This window comes from Stegodyphus dumicola, chromosome 6 (assembly GCF_044657685.1).
Source record: "Stegodyphus dumicola isolate Sdum_Otavi_A_Nest chromosome 6, ASM4465768v1".
NCBI lineage: Eukaryota > Metazoa > Arthropoda > Arachnida > Araneae > Eresidae > Stegodyphus > Stegodyphus dumicola.
Window position 1 is genome coordinate 172,952,195 of NC_140773.1, and position 23,275 is coordinate 172,975,469.

Genomic DNA, 23,275 nt, shown 5'->3' on the forward strand with positions numbered 1-23,275 from the left:
AAAATTAAAATTTAATTTAAAATGATACAAAATATGAACTTACTATCTGCATTAGGAGGAATTAATAGAGACAAGATACAAGATTTCTTTTCTTGTGTAACTGGACCATCAAAAGGGCCTGGTAGCAGAACTTCAGTTAATGAATGGGGAAATGAAAAGGAAAAAATGTTCTGCCGAATAAATTAAAAATCTGATAGAACAACAAATAATACAACTTTTATCAATGTTACATTTCAGAGTAATGATTAAATTATTTTGAACACTCAAACAATCTCTCTGTCAAAGTTTTCAAGGAATTTTTTTTTACATAATATTTTGTTTTGAAAAGAGAATATGCAATCAAACCTCTTTAATTTATCATCTGGATAATATGCAAATCTGCTTACTTTTTGAAGTTTTAAATCCATACATCAGTGTGCTTCATGTTTCTGTTTAGTGAAAACCTCCACCTATTAAGTCATTTTGAGATTTAGTTTCCCAAACTTATTTAAGTAAATTAATAGTTTGCCCTTGTCATAATTCTGCTGCAACTTCTTGATTAAGAGGAGGTAATGAAATTTAAGCAAAAACACAGTAAAACTTTTAATCAAGTATTACTTAATAGTAATTCATAAAGATTTAAAAAGTGTTTTCTTTTTTTATCCTCTTTATTATATACATAAATGGAAACATTTAAAATTTAATGAAAGTAAAGAGCTTTAAGCACTCAAGCTTTATAAACGAAAAAGCATAAAAAGTGAATAACAAAGAAGACGTTAATGCTCTTCCTGCAGTTTTATTTTAACAGCTGAGTAACTGGAAAAAGAAGCTCTATAAGATAAAGAGATTTATATGAAAACAGAAACACATTAAAATATGTATGCAGAAAATACAATATCTGAAATAACAGCTCAGGTAAAGAAATTTTTATTTTAAATTTTAGCAGTAATAGGAAAAAAAAATTCTTTAAAACCAACACCTAGATTGATTGGCTAATATTCATAAAGTTTTTTGATTACGGTAAAGACCATAAAGACTATATGCATTCAGAAGGATTCTTTTCAAGGAAAAATGGCTCGTAATCACTTTACATATTGAGAAAAGCATGGAAATCAACACAGCCAGCCCACTGACTAGGGTATTCAATGGTCCACACTTTTTTTTTTTTTTTTTTAGTTAAGAAATAAGCTTATGCAAGCATAGTTAAAATTTATATTTTATTTGAGAATGAACAACATTTTAATATTATGCCACATTGTCTAAACTTGAAAAAATTTTGGTTTCTGATTTTTGAGAAAAATAGCCATAGTAATGCAAGTAAAAATAATATGTGTAAATAATTATCTTCATTATACTTTGAATTTAATGAGAAAGTCTTAAAACTTAATTTAGATTTTTAAATTGCACTTTCAAAGTCATTTAGATTAATACAGTCAAAAGTCTTTAATCCGGACTCGTCGGGAATTCGACGGTTCCGGATTATCGATTTTTCTGGATTCTAGATTATCAGTTTAAATCTGGTAAGATGGCATGCAGAAATTATAAAATTAAAAATATGAAAACGTAATTTATGAAATTAAAAGAAATTATGATCTAAAGGGTATAAAAAAAAAAAAAAAGCTTAATATTTACTTGTTTACTTTATTAAACATTTCTTTCAATGCACGCATGCGTAAAGCATACATTACGCATAGTCGAAATTAGAAAATTGCAACCAAAAAACTATTTGATGTGTATTCGTGATATTTATAATGACGAGGAATTTGATTTAAATCATATTAAAGACGGAGTACATCGAGATGAAATACTACATTTAGTAAGGAATTATAAGCCGAATAAAATAAAAACATCTGCCCTGAAGATAAGGATAGTGCTGACAGATCAACTTCCAGTTCATTGCGCGCCGCGCCGTTCCCCCCCCCGGCAGAGCAGCGCGAAATTGATAAACAGATTTCAGAATGGTTAGAGAAACAAAGGATATGCCTTTATCCATTTTTTGCAGCAATTCCACTTTTTGTTTGATAGATATCGAAACATGCTTTCGCTTTGTAGATCCTTTGGGAGCTCCAGCACTGGAAATTCTATTTGACATAATCGAAAGTTCAAGCTTACTTTTATAAAATTACTCTAACAGTCTGCAAAAAATAATAAGCCGGATCCAATTCGAAGATTAAGGAACAACGCAATCTGCAACACGAACTGAAAGAGATAATTGGATAATTTCAGCTTAAACTGTCCGTTATACATAATCCAGAGAAAATGCTTTTGATAATAAATATGAATAGTTGAATGAGCAGGAAAGAGAGTCTTTATTGGGGAAAAGTTCCCTTTTAAGAGCTGTTAAAGAACAGTTAAAGTTTTAAGAACTGCAGAAAGAAAGAATAGTTACAGCCAAGATCAACTATGAATGAAACACTTGTTCTCAGTCCCAAATGAACAAGGGATGTAAAATTTGAAGCCATAAATAAATTCTTTCTAGTCTTGTTTCCCCACCATGAACAAGGTTTAGTGCACTTGTCTTTTCTGCAATTTTTTTCTACAATGGCAATGATACCAGCAAATAGAATAATCTCTCTTTTTGGAACTGACACTTTCCTGACAGATGCATAGCTAGAGGTGGGAGGGGGGGAAGGGCAAGGGGGAGCATCTGTCCTCAGGCAAAAACCTTAACTACAAGTTTCCTGAGTTTCACTTCGATCTCCATAAGATGAATGGTTATGAGAAGAAGAAATACAATGAATACACTTGTTTAACTTCTCTATTTTTCTAAATAATTTATCTTCAATGGATTGATCATCTGTATGAGAAACAGCACAAGTCTCTAATGTGTGGAATTTACGTCTAAGATTCTATCAGCAATTTTTTGCCACTTTAAAGCCGTGGAAATTATGGTCAAAATAAACTGAATGCATAAAGGCAGTGTTGAAGGAATAAGTCTAACATTAAGTTAGCAGGAACATTTAAGAATTCCACTTGGTGTCTAATGTTCCTAAGTAAATAACTTGACAGGAAAGCTGAACAGTTCATTAATTCACTTCTGAGCTTTGTATAATAATTCATTAGGGTCTGGTTTCATAAGCAAATACCAAACTAATGACCCAATATCTGGAGAAAGATGAGAAACTGCATAATTATATTTGTGATAGATTTGGGAATGGGAAAACCCCCAAACATATTAAAAAAATTATCTTTACTTAAGACCAAAAATACATATCTCAGAATAGACAGGACTGCTTATTTGCTCCTCTTAACACTTCTCTTTGGGACAGCCACATTCTTATACAACAAAGTGGGGAGCATGGCATGCCCCAACATTGCTTCCAGGACTAATCACCACAATGCACATCAATATTTTTCATTTAAATCAACAGTATAATTCACAATATGAGAACATTGAAAATAATGATGTCCTTTTAAGAAATTAAAGGAAATCTAAGAAATTTCAATGAACTTTTCAGTGTCTGAAATTTAAGCTGTATTTTGTGCAAATGTTGACAATCAAATCTTCATCATAAATAACCATAAATCATTATTAGTGATTTTTTAAAATGTGCATGAATCCTTACCTAAAAGTGTTTGCTTCCCTAATATCTGACATTAACATAACTAGGGTTAGTCACATAATAATATTTTTTTTTTCATGAGAATCTTTTTATGCAATTTAAAAGTTTGAAGTTTCAAAGCAGTTTTAAAGCCAATATATCCCCTCCCTGAAAAAATTATTAAAAATTAAAAACAAAATTTCAAATGTAAGGCATATAAAAATTAGAATAAGAGCACACTAAAACTCTAAACTCAGTGGTTCAACAACCCTAGTGGGCCACAGCCTGCAGTGCCCCTAAATCTGCATTGTTGACCTTGATCCCCAGACTGCATCAACATATGCCCTAGGTAAGTGGTCAGCTTGCCACAGGACCCCCAAGTCCCCAAATGAACTTGGTAGTCACTTTATCAAACCATTCAAGAAATGAAAGGCTGAGTCAACCTTGCCCAGCCCGGGCATCGAACCCCGGACCTGTGGTGCAACTGCGCGACACACTAGCCACTTCGCCACCGGGTGGTTAAGAGCATACTAGTTATGTGATACAGTCAAAAGTCATTAATCCGGACTCGTCGGGACTTCAGCGATTCCGGATTATAGATCATCAGTTTAAATCTGGTAAGATGGCATGCAGAAATTCTAAAATTAAAAATATGAAACCATAATTTATGAAATAAAGAACAATTATTATCTAAAGAGTATCAAATTTACAAAAAAAAAAAAAAAAAAAAAAAAAAGCTTAATATTTATTTGTTTACTTTATTAAACATTTCTTTTAATGTAAGTTGTTTAAGTTGCTTCATTTTATGTGATACTTTCTCTTTAATTCTATAAACAGACATAATTTCTTGTTCAGTGATAAAGTTCCACTGTTCAAGCCTTATAATTGCTGTGTCGAAAATGCCGACTAATTTGTCAATCGAAATTTTTTCGTTTTCAATAACCTCTGTGTCACTTTCTTCACTATCGGAAGCAAATTATAATGACGAGGAATTTGATTTCAATCATATCAAAGACGGAATACATCGAGATGAAATACTACATTTAGTAAGGAATTATAAGCCAAACAAAATAAAAACATTGGCCCTGAAGATAAGGATAGTGCTGACAGATCAACTTCCAATTCATTGCGCGCCGTGGTCTTCCCCCCCACACCGCACAGCAGCGTGAAATTGATAAACAGATTTCGGGATGGTTAGAGAAACAAAGGATATGCCTTTATCCATTTTTTGCAGCAATTCCACTTTTTGTTTGATGGACATCGAAACATGCTTTCCCTTTGTAGATCCAGCATCGGAAATTCTATTTGACATAATCGAAAGTTCTAACTTACTTTATAAAATTGCTCTAACAGTCTGCAAAAAACAATAAGCCGGATCCAATTCAAAGATTAAGGAACAACGCAATCTGCAACATTAACTGAAATAGATAATTAGATAATTTTAGCTTAGCTTATACCGTCCATTATACATTAAACGCGCATGCGTAAACGTATTATGTGCATGCGTCTGACGCATGTGCAGAAAGTTTGTAGCTTTGTGGTCCGGATTATATATCATTCCGGATTATGGGTGTCCGGATTAACGACTTTTGAAAGTATACCACTTTTAATCATCCTAATAATGATTTATATAGCATGTTTTTAAAGTAAGGGCCGTTTTGTTGATTACGCTAATAAGTGGCGTGCATGCCACAATGATTGCTTGCATCATATTCCAGAATTCCTTGGAAACAACTGTGCTCAGTTGCAGCTGTGTAGGTAAACTGTACAGTCTGCTCCATGTCTTTAAAATGTTCAAGATTATCGAATCACCCTCCCTGTGCAAGGTACAGACAGTGATATGTTTTTTGTCAAAAACCTATCTGTTGCAGACATTCACCAGCAGATTTATGAAGTTTATGGAGCTACTGCCAAGAGTGAAGGCAAAGTGTATAAGCTGATTAGAGATTTCAAAGCTGGTCGCAATAACGCCCATGGTGAGTCCCCCTCTTATCGCCCATCTGTGATCACATATGATATGATGGCTTCAATTAAGTATTTGAACTTGAAGTGTTTTAACTCAGTTGAAGTGTTTGAACTCTTCACTTGACAACAGATGCTTTACCATAAGTACTCTTTCAAACGAATTTCCTGAAGTATCTAAGTCAGTGCTGTACAAAATTGTTCCTGAAAAGTTAAGATTTAAGAAACTGTGCTCCCATTGGGTCCCTAAACTCTTAAAGGAGGACCAGAAAAACAAAAGATTTGAGTGTTCGCAGAATTTTTTGACTCGTTATAACAAAGAAGGTGTTGCAATGCTGAGTTGGATCATAATGGGGGACGAAATGTGGCAACAGAGCACACATGTGCTCTGTTGCCACATTGGTTGCCACATTGCCAATGTGGCAACAGAGTGGTGACACACACACTCTCCTGTAACATAACTAGGGTTAGTCACATAATAATATTTTTTTTTTCATGAGAATCTATTTATGCAATTTAAAAGTTTGAAGTTTCAAAGCAGTTTTAAAGCCAATATATCCCCTCCCTGAAAAAATTATTAAAAATTAAAAACAAAATTTCAAATGTAAGGCATATAAAAATTAGAATAAGAGCACACTAAAACTCTAAACTCAGTGGTGCAACAACCCTAGTGGGCCACAGCCTGCAGTGCCCCTAAATCTGCATTGTTGACCTTGATCCCCAGACTTATCCCCATAAAAAATAATAAAAAAAAAAGAATACATGAAAAAAATTATACGAAATACGAGGGGGAGTCAAATGATCTTTGGTAAGGGTCAAGGCAAAACAGACTCTGTCCCAGTGCAAGATCATGCATCCTTGCTTTGGGATAAGCATGGTACTTTGTTGGTTAACTTCACGCAACGTGGAACCATCATAAATGCAGTAGCCTACGGCCAAACCCTGCGAAAGCTACACACAGCAACTCAAAAGACAAGATGCTGCATGCTGACAGAGGGATTTTTGATACTCTGTGACAATACAAGGCCTCCCACCACAGCTCAGACCTGAGCTTTATTGGACTCTTTTGGGTGGAAAGTTTTAGACCTTATGCCATAGCGATTTGCATCTTTTTTTTTTTTTTTTGTTATCTCAAACATCATCCTGGCAGCAACCATTACAACGATTATGAAAACATGAAAACAGCCATGAAGAGGGTATTCAAAATCTAGTTCTAAGGTATGATAAGTGTTTAAGCAAACTTAGCAACTATGTTGAAAAATACAGAAATGTATGTAAAATTTGAAAAGTTTGGTTTTCGAAAATTTCCTTTCACTTGGTTTTTATTTCCAATAGCATTTTCATTTTGATTATTATGGCCCTTCCTTAAAAAAACACCGCTCGTACTATTGAAGCTTGAATGTTTAACCAGATTCTGTTAAGAAATTTATCATTAGTCTTACTTGCTTTGCCACACAGTCCTTCACCCAATCCAAATATAACAATTTGTGAGAAGATGTAAGGCATGGATGAGTGGATAATATTCCTAATTGTTTCAGCAGGAATTTTTCCTCTTGAACAGAAAAGAGATCCATTCCAAAGGTCTGCTATAATAAGCAAAATAAAAATGTAATTTTTATAATATCTGTTTTAAGCACATATTATTTTAAATATTTATTTCTCTCTTGTTAAATAAGCAATGCATGTTCATTAATGCTAAAAAGCTTTAAGCTTTAACAGATTAACCTAATAACCATAAAATTATTATAACTGCATAATAAGCATTACTTGCAATATGTTCACAGTGCAGACATAATCTATTCATTACAGATTTAGGTTTTATCCATTGCTTAATCAATCATGGCAAAGCACACAGAGCTATCTGAATAAAGGGAGTAATGGAAATCCTTTTGGCAATCTTTTACCAAAATTCTTACAAAAAACAAATTGCATATTTTATGTCTTAGGTTATTATTAAAGTATATATTTCTTTATTACTAAAAAAATTGAATGAGAAAAAATAATTGTGTACTTACAAGCAAATCAAAAGAGAGGTGCAGTAATGGTACTTCAGATGACATAAAAAGTCTCGGCAAAAAAAGTTTGAATGTCTGAAAGATAAAAAATGTTACAAAAAAAGAATACATTCATTTTAATACATAAAAAAAAAAAAAAAAAAAAAAAAGAATACATGAAAAAAAATATACGAAATACGAGGGGGAGTCAAATGAAAACCATAATTATTTTTTTAAATATTATTTATTGGTCACACAGGGTACAGAAGTAAATCACTTTTCAACATAGTCCCCACCTCGTTCAATGCAAGTCCGCCAGTGCTTCGGAAGAGCCTGAATACCTGCAGAAAAAAGTCTTTTGGGCGACGGCACAACCACTCGTGCACCGTGTTGCATACCGCTTCATCGGAGTGGAACTTTCTATTGCCCATTGCTTCTTTGAGCTGATGGAAATCGCGGACCAAACAGATGGAAATCGCTCGGTGCGAGGTCTGGCGAGGAAGGGGGATGTGGGAATTTCAGGTCTGTGATGGTCGCAACCAACCGTTGCACGCGCCGTATGGGGCCGTGCATTGTCGTGTTGCAGCAGCACACCGTAGACAACAATCCACGTCGTTTCGTTTTGATGGCAGGCCGGAGATGATTTTTTAGGAGGTCATTCGCCTAAAAATATCAATCAGTTTCTCACCTTCACTTCGCAAAAACCGAATCACAGAACGCTGCTCCTTGCTGGTGCATGTGGCTAGTGGGGCTGCCATTTTGGAACTGTTGTTGCACCGGTGTTTGTGCATCTGCCGGCTGCTGCCAGCTAGGAGACATCCGGCATACTATCGCAAACAGGCATGCCAACTTACAGCTCACTGGCGCCATATGCAGATTTTTATTTCTACTTTTATGGTTTTCAGTTGACTTTCCTACGTATAAAAATGACTTTTATATGAATATATTTTTTTTTGTGCATACAGGTTTGTAATAGATTGATGTAATAGACAGAATTGATGAAAGCATGATAAAATTAATTTTACCAAAGAAACACTTCACACTTCTGGAGCTTTCTACAAAAATACTTGTACAGTTCTTCACAGTATCACAAAGTACAATCAATAGTTACACCTCAAACTACTAAGAACATTGCACAGCATGGAATGCTATCTACATCTAAAAAGTGGAGTGAAAATAGATATCTCAGTATTTTGAATTCAGCTCTGAACTAACAACTCATAGCTGAGAAACTGGTGCTCTCTCCGGTCATATATAATTTTCCCCCCAGCCGCCAAGAAATCTCTAGTACTTTCTGCTTCTTGAAATTAATGGAAAACATATGAGGGTTGGATACGGTTACAGCTAATACAGGATTCAATTACATCTATTTAGTTACAATATCTATCACAGTTACTAGACTAAAATGTCACCAACTGGTCCCCAAATTTGATAACTTTTAACAATTTCCTGCCCAATTTGAAGACCAAATTTGTCAACAAAACAACTGCCAACTTGGCAAGAGAGCCATTTACTCAATGTTAAATAGACTTGCTTCTGTATTCTTATATTCCTGGCAGAGCATTCTCTCTTTAGATTTTCCTGTTACGTTATAGACCAGGAATTCCACATATACTTTCCGTCAAATTAGTCATATATACATACAAAATTCATAACACTGCCCCATTCCCAAGGACTGCATGTCCCGGGCAGTGAAATCCATGGATAGGAACCATATTTACTACTAAGGAAAAATCAATACAATACTAAAACAATAATTATAATAAATAACATAAAAATGAATCAAATACTAAAACAATAAAGAAATGCATAAATTTACAAATTTATATACAAATATGACCATGGTCTTAGTACAGTCAAAAGTCGTTAATTCGGACACCCATAATCCGGAATGATCTATAATCCGGACCTCAAAGCTACAATCTTTCTGCGCATGCGTCACGTTGACGCATGCTCATAGGTGTTTTACGAGTGCGCGCAAGACATTCACGACTGCGCATATGTGTCTGCGCAAGCGCAGAATACGTTTTCGCGTGCGCGTTTAATGTATAACGGACGGTATAAGCTAAAATTATCTAATTATCTATTTCAGTTAATGTTGATGATTGCGTTGTTCCTTAATCTTCGAATTGGATCCGGCTTATTATTTTTTGCAGACTGTAAGAGCAATTTTATAAAAGTAAGCTTGAACTTTTGATTATGTTAGAATTTCCGATATATATTTACTAATATGTAAAGGATATACAAAGCGAAAGTATCTTTTGGAGTCCATTAAACAAAAAATGGAATTGCTGCAAAAAATGGATAAAGGCATATTCTTTGTTTATCTAAACTTTAACGTTTGTTTATCTAAACTTTGTTTATCTTTAACGCCGCGGCCGCGTGCAATGAATTGGAAGTTGATTTGTCAGCACTATCCTTATCTTAAGTACAGATGTTTTTATTTTATTTGGCTTATAATTGCTTACTCAATGTAGTATTTCATCTTGATGTACTCCGTCTTTGATATGATTTAAATCAAATGCCTCGTCATTATAATTCGCTTCCGATAGCGAAGAAAGTGACATAGGTTATTGAAAACGAAAAAATTTTGATTGACAAATTGGTCGGTATTCTCGACACAGCAATTATAGGACTTGAACAGCGGAACTTTGTAACTGAACAAGAAATTATGTCTGTTTATAGAATTAAAGAGAATGTATTATCACATAAAAAACGAAGCAACTGAAACAACTTACATTGAAAGAAATGTTTAATAAAGTAAACAAATAAATATTAAGCTTTTTATTGTAAATTTTGATACCCTTTAGATCATAATTGTTCTTTATTTTGTAAATTACGGTTTCATATTTTTACTTTTATAATTTCTGCATGCCATTTTACCAGATTTAAACTGATGATCTATAATCCGGAAAAATCGATAATCCGGAATCGCCGAAGTCCCAACGAGTCCGGATTAATGACTTTTGACTGTGTACTATTTACACTGTGTATACTATGGAGACTATGTACTATAACCATAGTAAGTAGCTAGCCTATCATAAAGAAAGATAAGGCTTAGAATCTGATGATTTATGGATCCGAATTATGACATAATTCAGACTGTTTAGGAAGGAACGTCTCGAGGTGACTATATATACTCAAGGTACTATAGTTTAGGATAGAGTCCGTTGCCTCAAAAACTGGATCCCATATCCACATCTTGTCTCCTTCGTTTAATCAATACTCGGAAGCTCTCGTATCATATCAGGTCATCGTCTACAACATCCCCAAGTTAATTTGCTTTTGTGCAAAATTGTGCATCACTTCAAACTGTGCCTGGAGATCTTGGAAATACTTCTCAGGCAATAAAGGTACACCTCGAGGCTACCAAACAAGAGATCACAAAGCAGACGAAGGTCACGACTGAAGTGCATGTGCAATGGGCAATAGCCGGTACTCTCGTGGACAGCAATGCAACAACAGAGGTAACTTCTAGTTCCAGGCCTGCTGATTTCTGGAAAACATCAGCAAGAGGTTCTTAAGGATGGTTTGATTTAACCTCTCTACCATGCCGTCTGATTGGAGATAGAAAGGTGTCATTTGAGTTTAGTCAATGGTGAGCAGCTTGCAGAGTTCTTCAATTATAGATGAGATAAAATTCCTTCCTTGATTGGAATGTAACTGAAGGGAGATTCCAAACCTAGAAATCCAATGCTGTATCATTAACTCTGTTATTGTGACAGTCTTTTGTTCAGGATTAGGATATGGTTCCGGCTGCTTGGTGAAGTAATCAATGACAACAATGATGGATTTGTTGGCATCAGCAACTTATAGCAGAGGACTCAGTATTGAAAAGGTGATGTGTTCAAGTCCTACATTATAATATTGCAGCTTCTCTCAACTGTGTTTCTTCGGTCCTTTCTTACCCACAGAAGCATTGTGATTGGCACCATATTTGCTTGTCAGTCTTTGCCTTACTCTAAAAGAAGTGCTTTTGAATTCTGCTCAACATCTTCACTATTCCAAAGTGGCCTCCTATTCTACTGCTATGTAATTCTTTAAGGACGTCCGGGATCTTGGAAGTATCTACTAACATCAGAATGTCTTTCCATCATCTGATTTGAATTTCTGGTACAAGACGCCATTTCAAATATGGAATGAGTTCCAGAGATCCCAATACTGTTTCATCCTCAAACTATGGATTGAAATATTCTGCCAGGTAGGTTTCCTGTTTGAAGATTCCATTAAATCAATTAGGATTGAATGTCACCATCTTTCAACAAGTCTTTCCTGGTTTCTTTGTTGCTCCACTGGTCTGGGTCAGATGATGTTGAATTCGCAATTTGATTGTATGATCAGATTAACCAGCTCATATTTTGCTTCAACCCTGGAAGAATATCAGCAGTTTTCTGGACCAGGTGCTGGAGTTCCATGCAAGCTTTCCCATAATGGATAGCGATGTCACACCTCTGGAGTCATTGTATCCATCTGGATATTTGACCTTTGGGATTTTTGAAGTTTAAAAGCCAGGTCAACAATGCATGATTTTTGCTAAGCAGGAATTTTCTGCTGTAAAGATAATGATGGAAATGTTCTATGTCTTTAATTACGGTAAGCAAAGAAATTCACCTCTGGTTTAGAGAGGCACTTGCTCCAGTATGTTATGATACATTTTTTACCATTATTTTTTGGGGAGAACAAAACTCTCATTACTCACATCCATTTTGAGAATAAATGCTTTGTCAAGTTCAGGATACACAAGGATTGTCGCACTATGTTAAAGCCTTGTTCAATGTGTTAAGTGACTCCTCACATTCTTTTTTCCACAAGAACTTTTGCTTGCTCTCTGTCAGCTTATGAAAAGTTCTTGCAATGGAAGATCTTCAAAAATCTTCTATGGTAGGTGCAAAGCCCCAGGAAACTTTTCAGCTGATGGACATTTTCGGGGTGTCTCCAGTTCTTAACTGCTGACACTTCTTCTGAACCTGTGCACACACCTTTGTCAGAGATAACATGCCCAAGGTAAGTCACTTCATATCTGAATAACTTACATTCAGCAGGATTTAACTTTGGAATGGTTTCTGTCAGTTTCTGCAGCATCTAAGATTTTCTAAATGCTCTTCAAAAGTTTTCGCGATGATGATGATGTCATCCACATGTATCACACAGGCTTCGTACGAAAGACCTATCAACATGGTCTCCATGAGGCATTTGAAAGTTTCCAACACATTACATAATCCAAATGGCATCACCTGGAAGTGCCAAAGTCCTTGTTCAGTAATGAGTGCCATCTTTTCTTGGTCATCAGGGTATATTTCAACCTTACAATACCTACTCTTTAAATAAAGTGTCGAAAATCACTGAAACCACTTGCTTCCAGAAAGAATATTCAGAATGTCATCAATTCTAGAAAGATGGCAGCTGCATTTCTTCATGACCATGGTAAGTAAGAGAAGAGGCCCTAACCTGTTACCCCATTCACTGCTCTGAAGCACTGGTAATCCCTTTGTGGAGACCAAAATATTCAGTGACTCACCATTAAGATCAACGGGTTTTGACATGATTGGATGTAAGCATTTTGTAATTACATCGTAAATATACATATTTTCTTTTTCTACTATTTGTCAGAGTCCCATGTATGTGAAAAGAATAATTTTTAAACAGCATGTCATTCTGAACGGAATTAAATGCCATATTTTTCACAGAACAGTTTAAAGATATTAAAAGATATTCCCGGGATATATATATATAAAAAAAAAAAATAAATACATAAAAAATAAAAAATATTCAACATAAGATAATCTCTAAATTGTAAAAATTCATCCTTAATACAAAAAGGCTTTACTTTATAGACTTATCTCTCAATATTGCACATAAAAATTAATGCCATTATTAATTCTATTAAGTGTAACATATTTCTAGACTTTTGCTTAACAGGTTTCCTATAGAACAATTCTTAAAATTTTTCAGATATAATTGAATTTACACCCTTACTGCACACACATAAAATCAGTTTTCCAAAAGGAGAGCAACCTTAACAAAAATTTCCAGGAGGAATTATATTCCACAGAATTTATACTAGAGTAATGACTTAATGTACAGACTATTAGCACTAATTTAGGTTTCAGAGAACACTCCTTTACTGCAGAACTACAAGATATAACTTTTCACATTCTGAACCTTAACCATTAATTTTAGCTGAATAATTCAGTTACTTTTACGGTTCTTCAAATAATAATAATAGTGACAATAAAACAAGGTAATTTCTTTAAGAATGAGCTTTTAGAACTTTGTAATTTTTTTTTTTCAGATAACTCTAATAATAAAGATAATGATAACGAACCAAATTCATTTTTCTTCTCTCTCTCTCTCTTTTTTTTTTTTTTAACAATTAACCTCACTCTCACCTATAACAACTCCGCGAGATCTTGCAGATTTTAAGATTAAGAAATATCTGAATTTAATGAAATAACAAGAAAAATTTAATATCACCCAACTGAGGTTCCAAGACCGAGGTCTCCTGGCAGGAACATGTAACAGCTAATTCAGGCCGGTGGATACCGCTGACTGTCCATCAGGATTCAGAACGGAAGAGAGGCAATTTAAAACTGGTAATCTGGTTCCATAAATTTCATAACTGAGGTTTCCATTGAAGAGAACTGCATCAGGCGAATGCAAGTTGACTGTCCATCAGGATTCAGAACGGAAGAGAGGCAATTTAAAAAACTGGTAATCTGGTTCCATAAATTTCATAACTGAGGTTTCCATTGAAGAGATCAGGATTCAGAACGGAAGAGAGGCAATTTAAAAAACTGGTAATCTGGTTCCATAAATTTTATAACTGAGGTTTCCATTGAAGTGAACTTTTTTTTTAAATTTGACTAAAAGTACTTTTACCGTAGACCTGACTTTATGAGAATGACACATTAAATTGTCTCAGGCCCAAAGGCTCCGAGAAAGGAAAGAGACGCCCATCGTCCAAGAACTGCATAATAATAAAAACAGCAACTCCAAGAGCTGGTGTCAGGGTGAGCAGAGAAGCGAAGTGCAAAAAGTCAGCTTCCCACGAAAAACAACCCCCTTTTAGACAAGACAGGGCAGCCAACTTGGCTAAACCCCCGCCCGAAAAGGTGAAAAAACCAGTTACCAAAAATTCCTGCCTTAAGCAATGCAAAATTTTACCAAACACAACCAGTTTGAATTTTTAACGGATCTCCCAACTCGCCAGAAATCGCGCCGAGATGAGGCCACGCCTAAACACCTGCGCTTGTAAAACGTGGCAACCCTGACAGGAAACGGCTTTTCCAAGTCCAAGGAACGCACATTTTTTTCGATGAAAGTGAACTTTCGAAACTCTTCTTCCCCCTTTTTTTGTTAGAAGAAAAACTTAGGAAGTTTTAATAATTAAGAGTCCATAACTAAAAATTGATTAAAGCTAGGATTACAAAAGTAGTCTCAAATTAAGGAGCTAATTTTTCTGCAACTAATGATATTAAATACTAAGAGTTTGACTTAATTTTTATCATGAAAAACTGAGTTTATTACATGAAAATTCACCTATATCCATTGTCTGAGTGTACAAGATTGAAGACGCAGTTCGCGTAAACTCGAATAGCCGAAATAGATTACACTAGAATTAATAAGCCAAATAAAAGAATATAACCAAACTTGTTGTGTAGCTCAAATTTTGACTAATTACAAATTAAAATTTTGATTTTTATGAATCATTTAATTGTACTAAATATGCTACACAACACAACCAAAGTTTATTATATTATTAATATTAAAATTACATTTCTTTTCTACTTACAGAGCTTCTTCCTAAGATACTTTCACAAATATGACGATTTTTTAGCTTCTGAGGCATCTTTTAAATCGAAAATCTGAGTCAATTAATACTGTGTTCAGTCCATTTCAAATTATAGCACCTTTTATTTTAATAGTATAGTATGTTAAACAGTGCTCATTTCCATGTACTTAACTTTCTCTGAATATTTCTGAAAGGGAATAAAAAAGGAGGATTTTTTAAAAATATTATTTAAAACTTGTAACTGAATTATTATACGATGTAAGGAAATAATTCTTTTAATACTTATCATAATTGTTTTTACCCTTAATTTCCGTAATATATATTCTAAAACTGTTCTTTACTACTTCTTTAAGTACGCATCTCATAGAATTTGCTGTGCAATACCTTTTAACAGATTGCTTTCCATTATGAACAATTCTTGCTTAAATAGTTTTATAAATGTATTCGTCAACAGAATTTCAATTTATGCTTACAATTAAATGTTAAGATTATTATATATTTAGATAATATTTATAATCATTATAAATTTAGATATATTTAATAACTAGATTTCTTTACAGTAACTTTCACAGGAGTTTATGAATGTATAAATCCTTTATTTCCAAATACATTTATAAATAATTTAATAAATATTTATAAATTTTGTTAAAGGCATCATCTTGCATACTTTTTGCAAGCATATGCATAAATACCCATACATATTTCATATTTTTCATTTTCGGCGTGTGCAAATCTTTAATTTTTGTGCAGTCACTACATTTTTTGAGTAATTTATAATAATTTAGCATATACCATAAATTTTTACAAAAGAAATATGTATTAAATATAATTTGAATGAAACTTACATGCATTATTTTTAATACCTACTCAAGGGTCAGTTTTCCTTTGAAATTTCTCCCCAATGGCATTTTTAGTCCTTGCATGCCTTACTCTATTTAATAAAAACTTAACCTGACCTATATGCCTTATTACAAATACTTTAACACGCATAGTTTTATATTTAAATTTAGCCATCAAGTTTCTAACTTTCAACTTAAAACACATTTTAGAATACATTCATTATCAAATTCAAATCTTCTAGTAAATATATTTTGACAGAGCACTCAATACCTCTTTTAGCGATTTTACTCAGTTTAATAATTCTCTGATAATATAATAAATAATAACTACCCATTTCACATTTAAACATTGTCATCATCTAGCAATCCATCACACAATGATTGTTTCTTTTATGTGGAAGTGTCCCAGATTTGTATGGAACTGCCGTGTGTTGAAATACTATCAAAGCTGTCAAGAGAGCTTCTGGATGCAAACACAAAACACTCTATCTGGAGACCAAAGCTTGTGAGCAGTGCTTCACTTGTAGTGTGGGGTGGTTTTTCATTTCATTCATACCTCCATGTTTATGACACTGTTCAACCAGCAACAATCAATGCAAAAACTAATTGAACAAATTTTTCTTTCTGACCAGGATGATGGGAGAGGCCCACGGAATTGCTGAAGGCTCAATAACATCACTTTCCTGCATGTCATTTAGAAGTTTTTCTACCTCTTCTGATTTAGCAGTTGGACTCATCTGGTTGCTTGAATGATGGACGATCACCTATGTCAAACTGATTCAACCTACTTCAGAAGATGAGTGGGAGAAAACATTTCGAAATTCTTGAATAACATGCTCTGCATTGTTTCTCTCTTCATTGTTCAGCTGCACATTCTGCAATAACTCTGATGTTAGGCCTTCCAAAGACACAGACTCCGGAGGACTACTGGTTCGTTTAACGGAGGTCACTGGAGTACATGCTGCTACCACTTCACCTTTCCCAATGTCTTTTGCCTTATCAATTATATTGTCAAGTCTCACTGGAATAACAGTCTTCAATAGGTCAACAAGTGCCATGGCTACTAGCACTTCTTTTGATTTGTTACTGTTCTTAGAATATTCCATGCCATATTGGGAATTTCTGCACTCAGCTACAGATCACTGAAGCAAAAATTCTGTTCTTGCTGGTACTGTGATATCATCTTGAGCTATGATTTGGTGGATGGATTTAACTCCTTAATCTTTAATTCCAAACATGTCCTCAGAGGCAGAATGCAGTTCATTATTTATGAAGTCTAAGGACTTGCTCCTGCATTCTTATTTCTCCGGCAAAGCAGCATACCTTTAGATTTTCATGTTATATTATATAGAAAAAAATGTAACAATTTCATATACAATTTCACTCAAATATATATATATTTATATACAAAATTTGTAACATATCATTTGAAAAATCATTTAATTTTTTGTAATCATAAGGTATGAGATAATTTGTATGTGGAATAATTTAACATTATATATATTAGAGTTAAGCCATTATGCATTCAATTCACATAATATTACATTATTCCTATGATATTATATATATACATATATATATATGTAATAACAAAATTCCATAGTCAAGAATAAACTTAAAATTCTAACTGTATGTTCTTTTCATTTTTAATGGTGACATTCTCTTAATGAAAGTACGTGGAATTAAATCCACAGCCCAGTAGTCAAGTTGTTTTTCCCACCTTTTCTACACGTACAGTTATAGAATGTTCTGGAAATAGTTAAAGCGAACTGGATTGGCTGACGAGGCTGACGTCATTCCTTGGAAGCTCCGCCTTTCCAGAGGCTATAAAAAGATTCGCAAACGGAATATCGGGGCTTTTCTTAAATGTCACGATGCAGTAAACTTCATACGAAAATTATTAGTAATTCTTTTTATTTACTCCGGATATCTGATTTTGTAACTGCTATTTCTCCTGAATAATAATAAATGGATCCTGTTTTTTAAACTTATTGTCCGATAATTTAAGCTATGACTACATTTATGATTCTTCACCAAAGCTATGACTACATTTATGATTCTTCACCAATCTTTTATTCTGGACAAAAGCTGGTACGTCACAAGGAGTCGGCAGGATTGGTGTACCCAAAAGGAAAATAATTCCAATGGAAGAAGTTGCAAGTTGTGTCTGTTTTTTACAACTGAAGAATTGTGAACTGTGATTCAGCTTTGTCTTCGAATTTTGAGCACATCTCATAGTTAGAACTGCATGATTTGGATATCGTCTGCTGGAAAGAAGTGAAGAATTTCAATCATTTATGCTGTGTTTTTTTGTTTGCAATTGAAGAATTGTGAATTGTGATACAGCTTTGTTATCGCATTTTGAGCACGTCTCATAGTTAGAACCGCATGATTTGGATATCGTCTGCTGGAAAGACTGTGAAGAATTTCAATCATTTATGATTTTTTTTTTTAATAGCACACAAACGAGCAGGATCAAATAGAGTACTCAACAGCCAAGTAAGAACATATTTTAAGAAATTATTTTCCTCAGCGTGTGAACTAAGTTACTATGAAAATAGTTTGTTTTAAATATATTATGTTAAAGTAAGAAGTTCTAAGATTTGATATTATCCTGAAATGTGTAGTGATAATCCTAAAATTTGAGAATGCAAAATTTTTATTTAAGTCTATTATTCTATAAAGTGTTGATAATACTCCAAAAAGTTTTTGGTTTAAAAAAAATATATTTTAACTACTGTAAAAATATTTTGAGGAAAGTGCAAATTTTTTGTTCTCAAGAAAATTTTAAAGTTTCAGTTACAATGTTGACAAATCAGGAACCCGTTAATCTTGACGATTCACTAAGCGTGAATTAAGATACAATAGATTTAAATATTATTCCATTTGAAGATTCTAAGGACAGTGACATAATTTCTTGGTTAACTTATTTTAACAAAGTCTGCCAAAATAAGGACGAAAATTGGAAACTTCAAAATATTTCTCGTTACATTAAGGGAAAAGCTCTCTGGCTCTATATTAAAAATTGCCATGAGCTAAAGACTTACTCAGAATTTGAACAAATATTAAAAGAAAACTTTATCGATCCCACCTTAACTACTTTCGGTGACTTCACTAATTTAAAATATAATGCCAGAGAAGACATCACAAATTACTTTCGAAAGAAAATTGAAGTGGGTACGCGGCTTAATTTGGATAAATCAATTATTTTAGAAGGTTTGACAGATGGTTTGCCAACGAACTTAAAGTCTTTGATGATTGTCTCGCTGATCTGATAACTTGGCTAGAACAAGCCCACAAACTTAGACAAATTCATGAATTTAAAGATGAAAATCCGCAAAATTACAACGGAGATAGGAATAGTCAACAATTCAGACAAGCTAATTTCCGAAATAATAATCGTCAGTTTGTTGATAATCTATCCAATGCATCTAATTACAAACCTCATAGTTTTCGACAAATTAGAAATAAATCTAACAACAATATCAACAATGGAAAGAAAGTTGTAAGTCACCATACTAATAGTAATTTTGATGGTATAGCCCCATCACCTTGTAGAATATGTACCAAAAAAGGGATTCCAAATTGTTATCACTGGGCTCAAATCTGCCCATTCTGAAATGAGAACAACGAAACTGAAACTAATTCTAATGTGGAAAACAAAAATTCGGGGTCTGATTCTTTGGGCATTTGACAACTAAGAATTAAGGGATTTTTATCCCATGGCAGATCAGTCGACTGTGTCGTGGACACTGGCGCAACGTTGTCTATCATCTCAGAAAAATCTGCAAACAATTTACAGTTAAAAATTCAAACGGTAAAAGGTATTAAAATTAAGCAAACTAAAGGAAATTTTTCTATTGATAAAATGTGTAGATTATAAATGAAAATTGGAAATATTATTAAACTAATTAACTTGTTAGTGTTTAGATACTAATTTAGATTATGTTCTTTTGGGTTTAAATGAATGTAAATTATTTGAATTAAAAATTGATTGTAGTAATTTAGTGGTAACTCAAAGAAATGAAAACATTTCAAATTCTGTGAATGTAAATAACAGAGTTTCTTTGCATGTACAACTTGACCAAGTATTTGAAGAAAACAGTAATGTAATGCCATCAGTTAAGACAAAACCTAGAAGTAATATCTCTGAGGTAATAAGTGTTGATGAAAATAATATATCTAATGAAAATAATGTGTCTAAAGGTATAATAGTTAATGAAGGTAATAAGTCTAATATTATGAAGTTTAATGATGATAAGATGTCTATGGTAACGAGTTAATGTAAATAATGAAAGTAATGTAAAACTAAAAAGTCAAAAAAGTGATGTGAAAAAACAAAGTAGTGAAATAACAGCAGATTCAGAGAGTATGGAGGAAGAAAACCCTGAATTAATTAAATTGTTAAATAAATATAAGAATGTGTTTTCCAAAAATAAATATGATGTAGGTAAAATTAACAATGAACCACAACGAATTAACTTGACTTCTGATTTGCCTGTCACTTTAAGACCTTATCGAACTTCCCCTAAGGAAGAAGAAGAAATTAGACGACAAATTGATCAATTATTAAAAAATGGAATTATTAAAGAAAGTAGTAGTCCTTATGCATCCCCAATAACTTTAGTATTAAAACGCGATGAGGGCAAAAAAACTAGAATGTGTATTGATTATCGTAAGTTGAATGCTTTAGCAAAGACTGATGCTCATCCCCTGCCCCGGGTAGACTTTTTATTAGACAAATTAAGTAATGCAAATGTTTTTTCTACAATAGATCTAAGATCAGGGTTTTGGCACATTCCTATTCACCCTGACGACACCGAAAAAATTGGCTTTTATTACAAATTTTGGACTCTATGAATGGCTAAGACTCGTTTTTGGCTTCAAAAACGCACCAGCTATCTTTAACAGAGTTATTAAATGCATCCTCACTAAAAATCCAATTTGTTCACTAAAGTCCAATTTGCTTGTAGTTATTTTGATGACATAATTGTTTACTCTTCTTCCAAAGAACAACATCTAAAGCACTTGAGTGAATTATTTGAAATAGTTATTCAAGAAGGTATTACATTGAACCAGAGTAAATGTGTCTTTGCCAAAGATAAAATCAATTTTCTAGGTTATGAAATTAGAAAGGGTAAAGTTACCCTAGATAACCAAAATATTGAAAGTATTAAAAATTTGAAATATCCAAGTAATGTAAAAGAATTACAAAGAGTGTTAGGCAGTGTAAATGTTTATCATAGATTCATACCTAATTATGCTAAATTAAGACCTCCTCTAAATAAATTATTGAAAAAAGATGTACCATGGCACTGGGATGATCAATGTCAAACTGCTTTTGACGAACTGAAAAATATTCTTATTTCAAAACCAGTCTTACAGTTGTATTACCCAAATAAACCTTGTCATGTTTTTGTTGATGCATCACAGATTGCTGTGGGAGCTGTTTTGAAGCAGCCAGATGAAAGTAATGTATTACACCCAGTTTCCTACCATTCTAGAGCTGTAAAAGATTAAAAAAAAAAAAAAAATTATGCAATTACAGAACTTAAATGTTTAGCTATTGTCGATGCATTAGATAAATTTTATTACTATCTTCACGGTAAAAAATTTACAATCCATACCGATCATGCAGCCCTTGTTTGGCTTAAAAATGTTAAGAATTTAGGAGGCAGATTATTCCGTTGGTCACTCCGACTCAGTATGTTTGATTACGAAGTTAAGTATCAAAAAGGCTCTACAAATGTTGAAGCTGATATGCTTTCTAGACAACCTGTTTCTCACCAGCTCCAACATTCTGTGTATTTACTTAATCGTGATGAAATTATACAACAGCAAAAAAGTGACAATGTGTGTGATAAAAAATATGTAGAAGTAAATGATTTGATGGTAATTAAGAAGAAAAAAGGTTATAAAACTGTGTACCAAAATCCTTAAGATTAAAATTATTAACTGAAACTCATGAAAAATACGGGCATCCAGGTATTCATGCTACGTTAAATTTAATCACCCCACAATATTATTGGCCCTACATTAGTAAAGATATTGGAAATTTCATGAAACATTGCCATGTTTGTCAAATTAATAAAAAGAAAAAAAAACCCAAAAAATTTGGACTTACGTAAGAAGTACCCCCAACTGATAAACCTTTTGAATGTCTTTCTATTGATACAGTCGGCGGTTTTAATTATTATAATTCTACAAAAAAATATCTTGTGATCGATCATGCCATAAGATATGTCTGGACTTTTCCATCTAAAAGTGAAACTACAGAAACTTATGCTAATATAATATAATTATAAACAAATTTTCCAAATTCAAGTCCCCGAAAAAATCCTTAGTGACCGCAATGCCGCATTCACCTGCAATAGATTCAAACAATTTCTTAGAAATTATAATGTAAAACAACTTCTAACTACTGCCCATCACCCCCAGACAAATGGTAAAGTAGAGCGTGTGAACCAAACCCTAGTAACTTGTTTAAGATGTAAAGTAAATTCTACATCATCGAAAATTCCTTGGACGAAAATTTTGGATCAAGTTATTAGTGAATATAATAATTCTCCTCATTCGGTAACTAAATTCACCCCTGCATATCTTTTACTCGGAAAACTTCCTTTCGATCAAAATACTTACCCTCCGGTTGACATAGCGAGAAAATTAGCTAAAGAGAGAACTATTGAATATCATAAAAGGAATAAAAGTCGTTATGACACAAAATTTGCAGATGTAGATTTTCAACCTGGTGATCTAGTTTTATTTGATGAATTTGAATTTCTGAATACACGTAAATTGACAACTCCCTATTCTGGACCATACCAAATTGTCAAAAAATTATCTGAGGTTAATTATGAAATTGATAAAAAGAATTACCACACAAAGAAATCTACCGATATTGTCCATGTTTCCAGACTACGACACTACCAAGACCCAGAAAATTTTAAAATACATCATTAATAGGTACACACACCTTTTGGTAAATGCTCAACTGAGGTTGCTACTAAAGGTAATTAGAACACCTCTAATTATTTAATGTCTAATTTTCTGTGCTGTAAATTTTTGGTGTGTTGTTTTGTATCTTTGTATTTATTTATTTATTTTGTATTTATGTGTCAATTTTTTGGCAATGACATTAATGGTAATTATAAAATACTTGAAAGTTGT

At 33.3% G+C, this 23,275-nt stretch overlaps 1 protein-coding gene across 6 annotated transcripts in view; it reads right to left on the reverse strand.

The window, feature by feature from the left end:
* Positions 1–23,275, reverse strand: part of LOC118196521 (AP-5 complex subunit beta-1-like) — a 178,415-nt gene that overhangs the window by 69,031 nt on the left and 86,109 nt on the right. For all 6 annotated transcript variants that reach the window (XR_015041764.1, XM_085819161.1, XM_085819162.1 and 3 more), the window contains 3 exons: positions 7,499–7,573; positions 6,926–7,069; positions 44–170 (listed from right to left, as the gene is read on the reverse strand). Coding sequence is in view for 5 of the 6 variants with exons in the window: in XM_085819161.1 (XP_085675287.1) it covers positions 44–170; positions 6,926–7,069; positions 7,499–7,573 (346 nt within the window). In the remaining variant the exon portion in view is untranslated. The remainder of the gene's footprint in view (positions 1–43; positions 171–6,925; positions 7,070–7,498; positions 7,574–23,275) is intronic.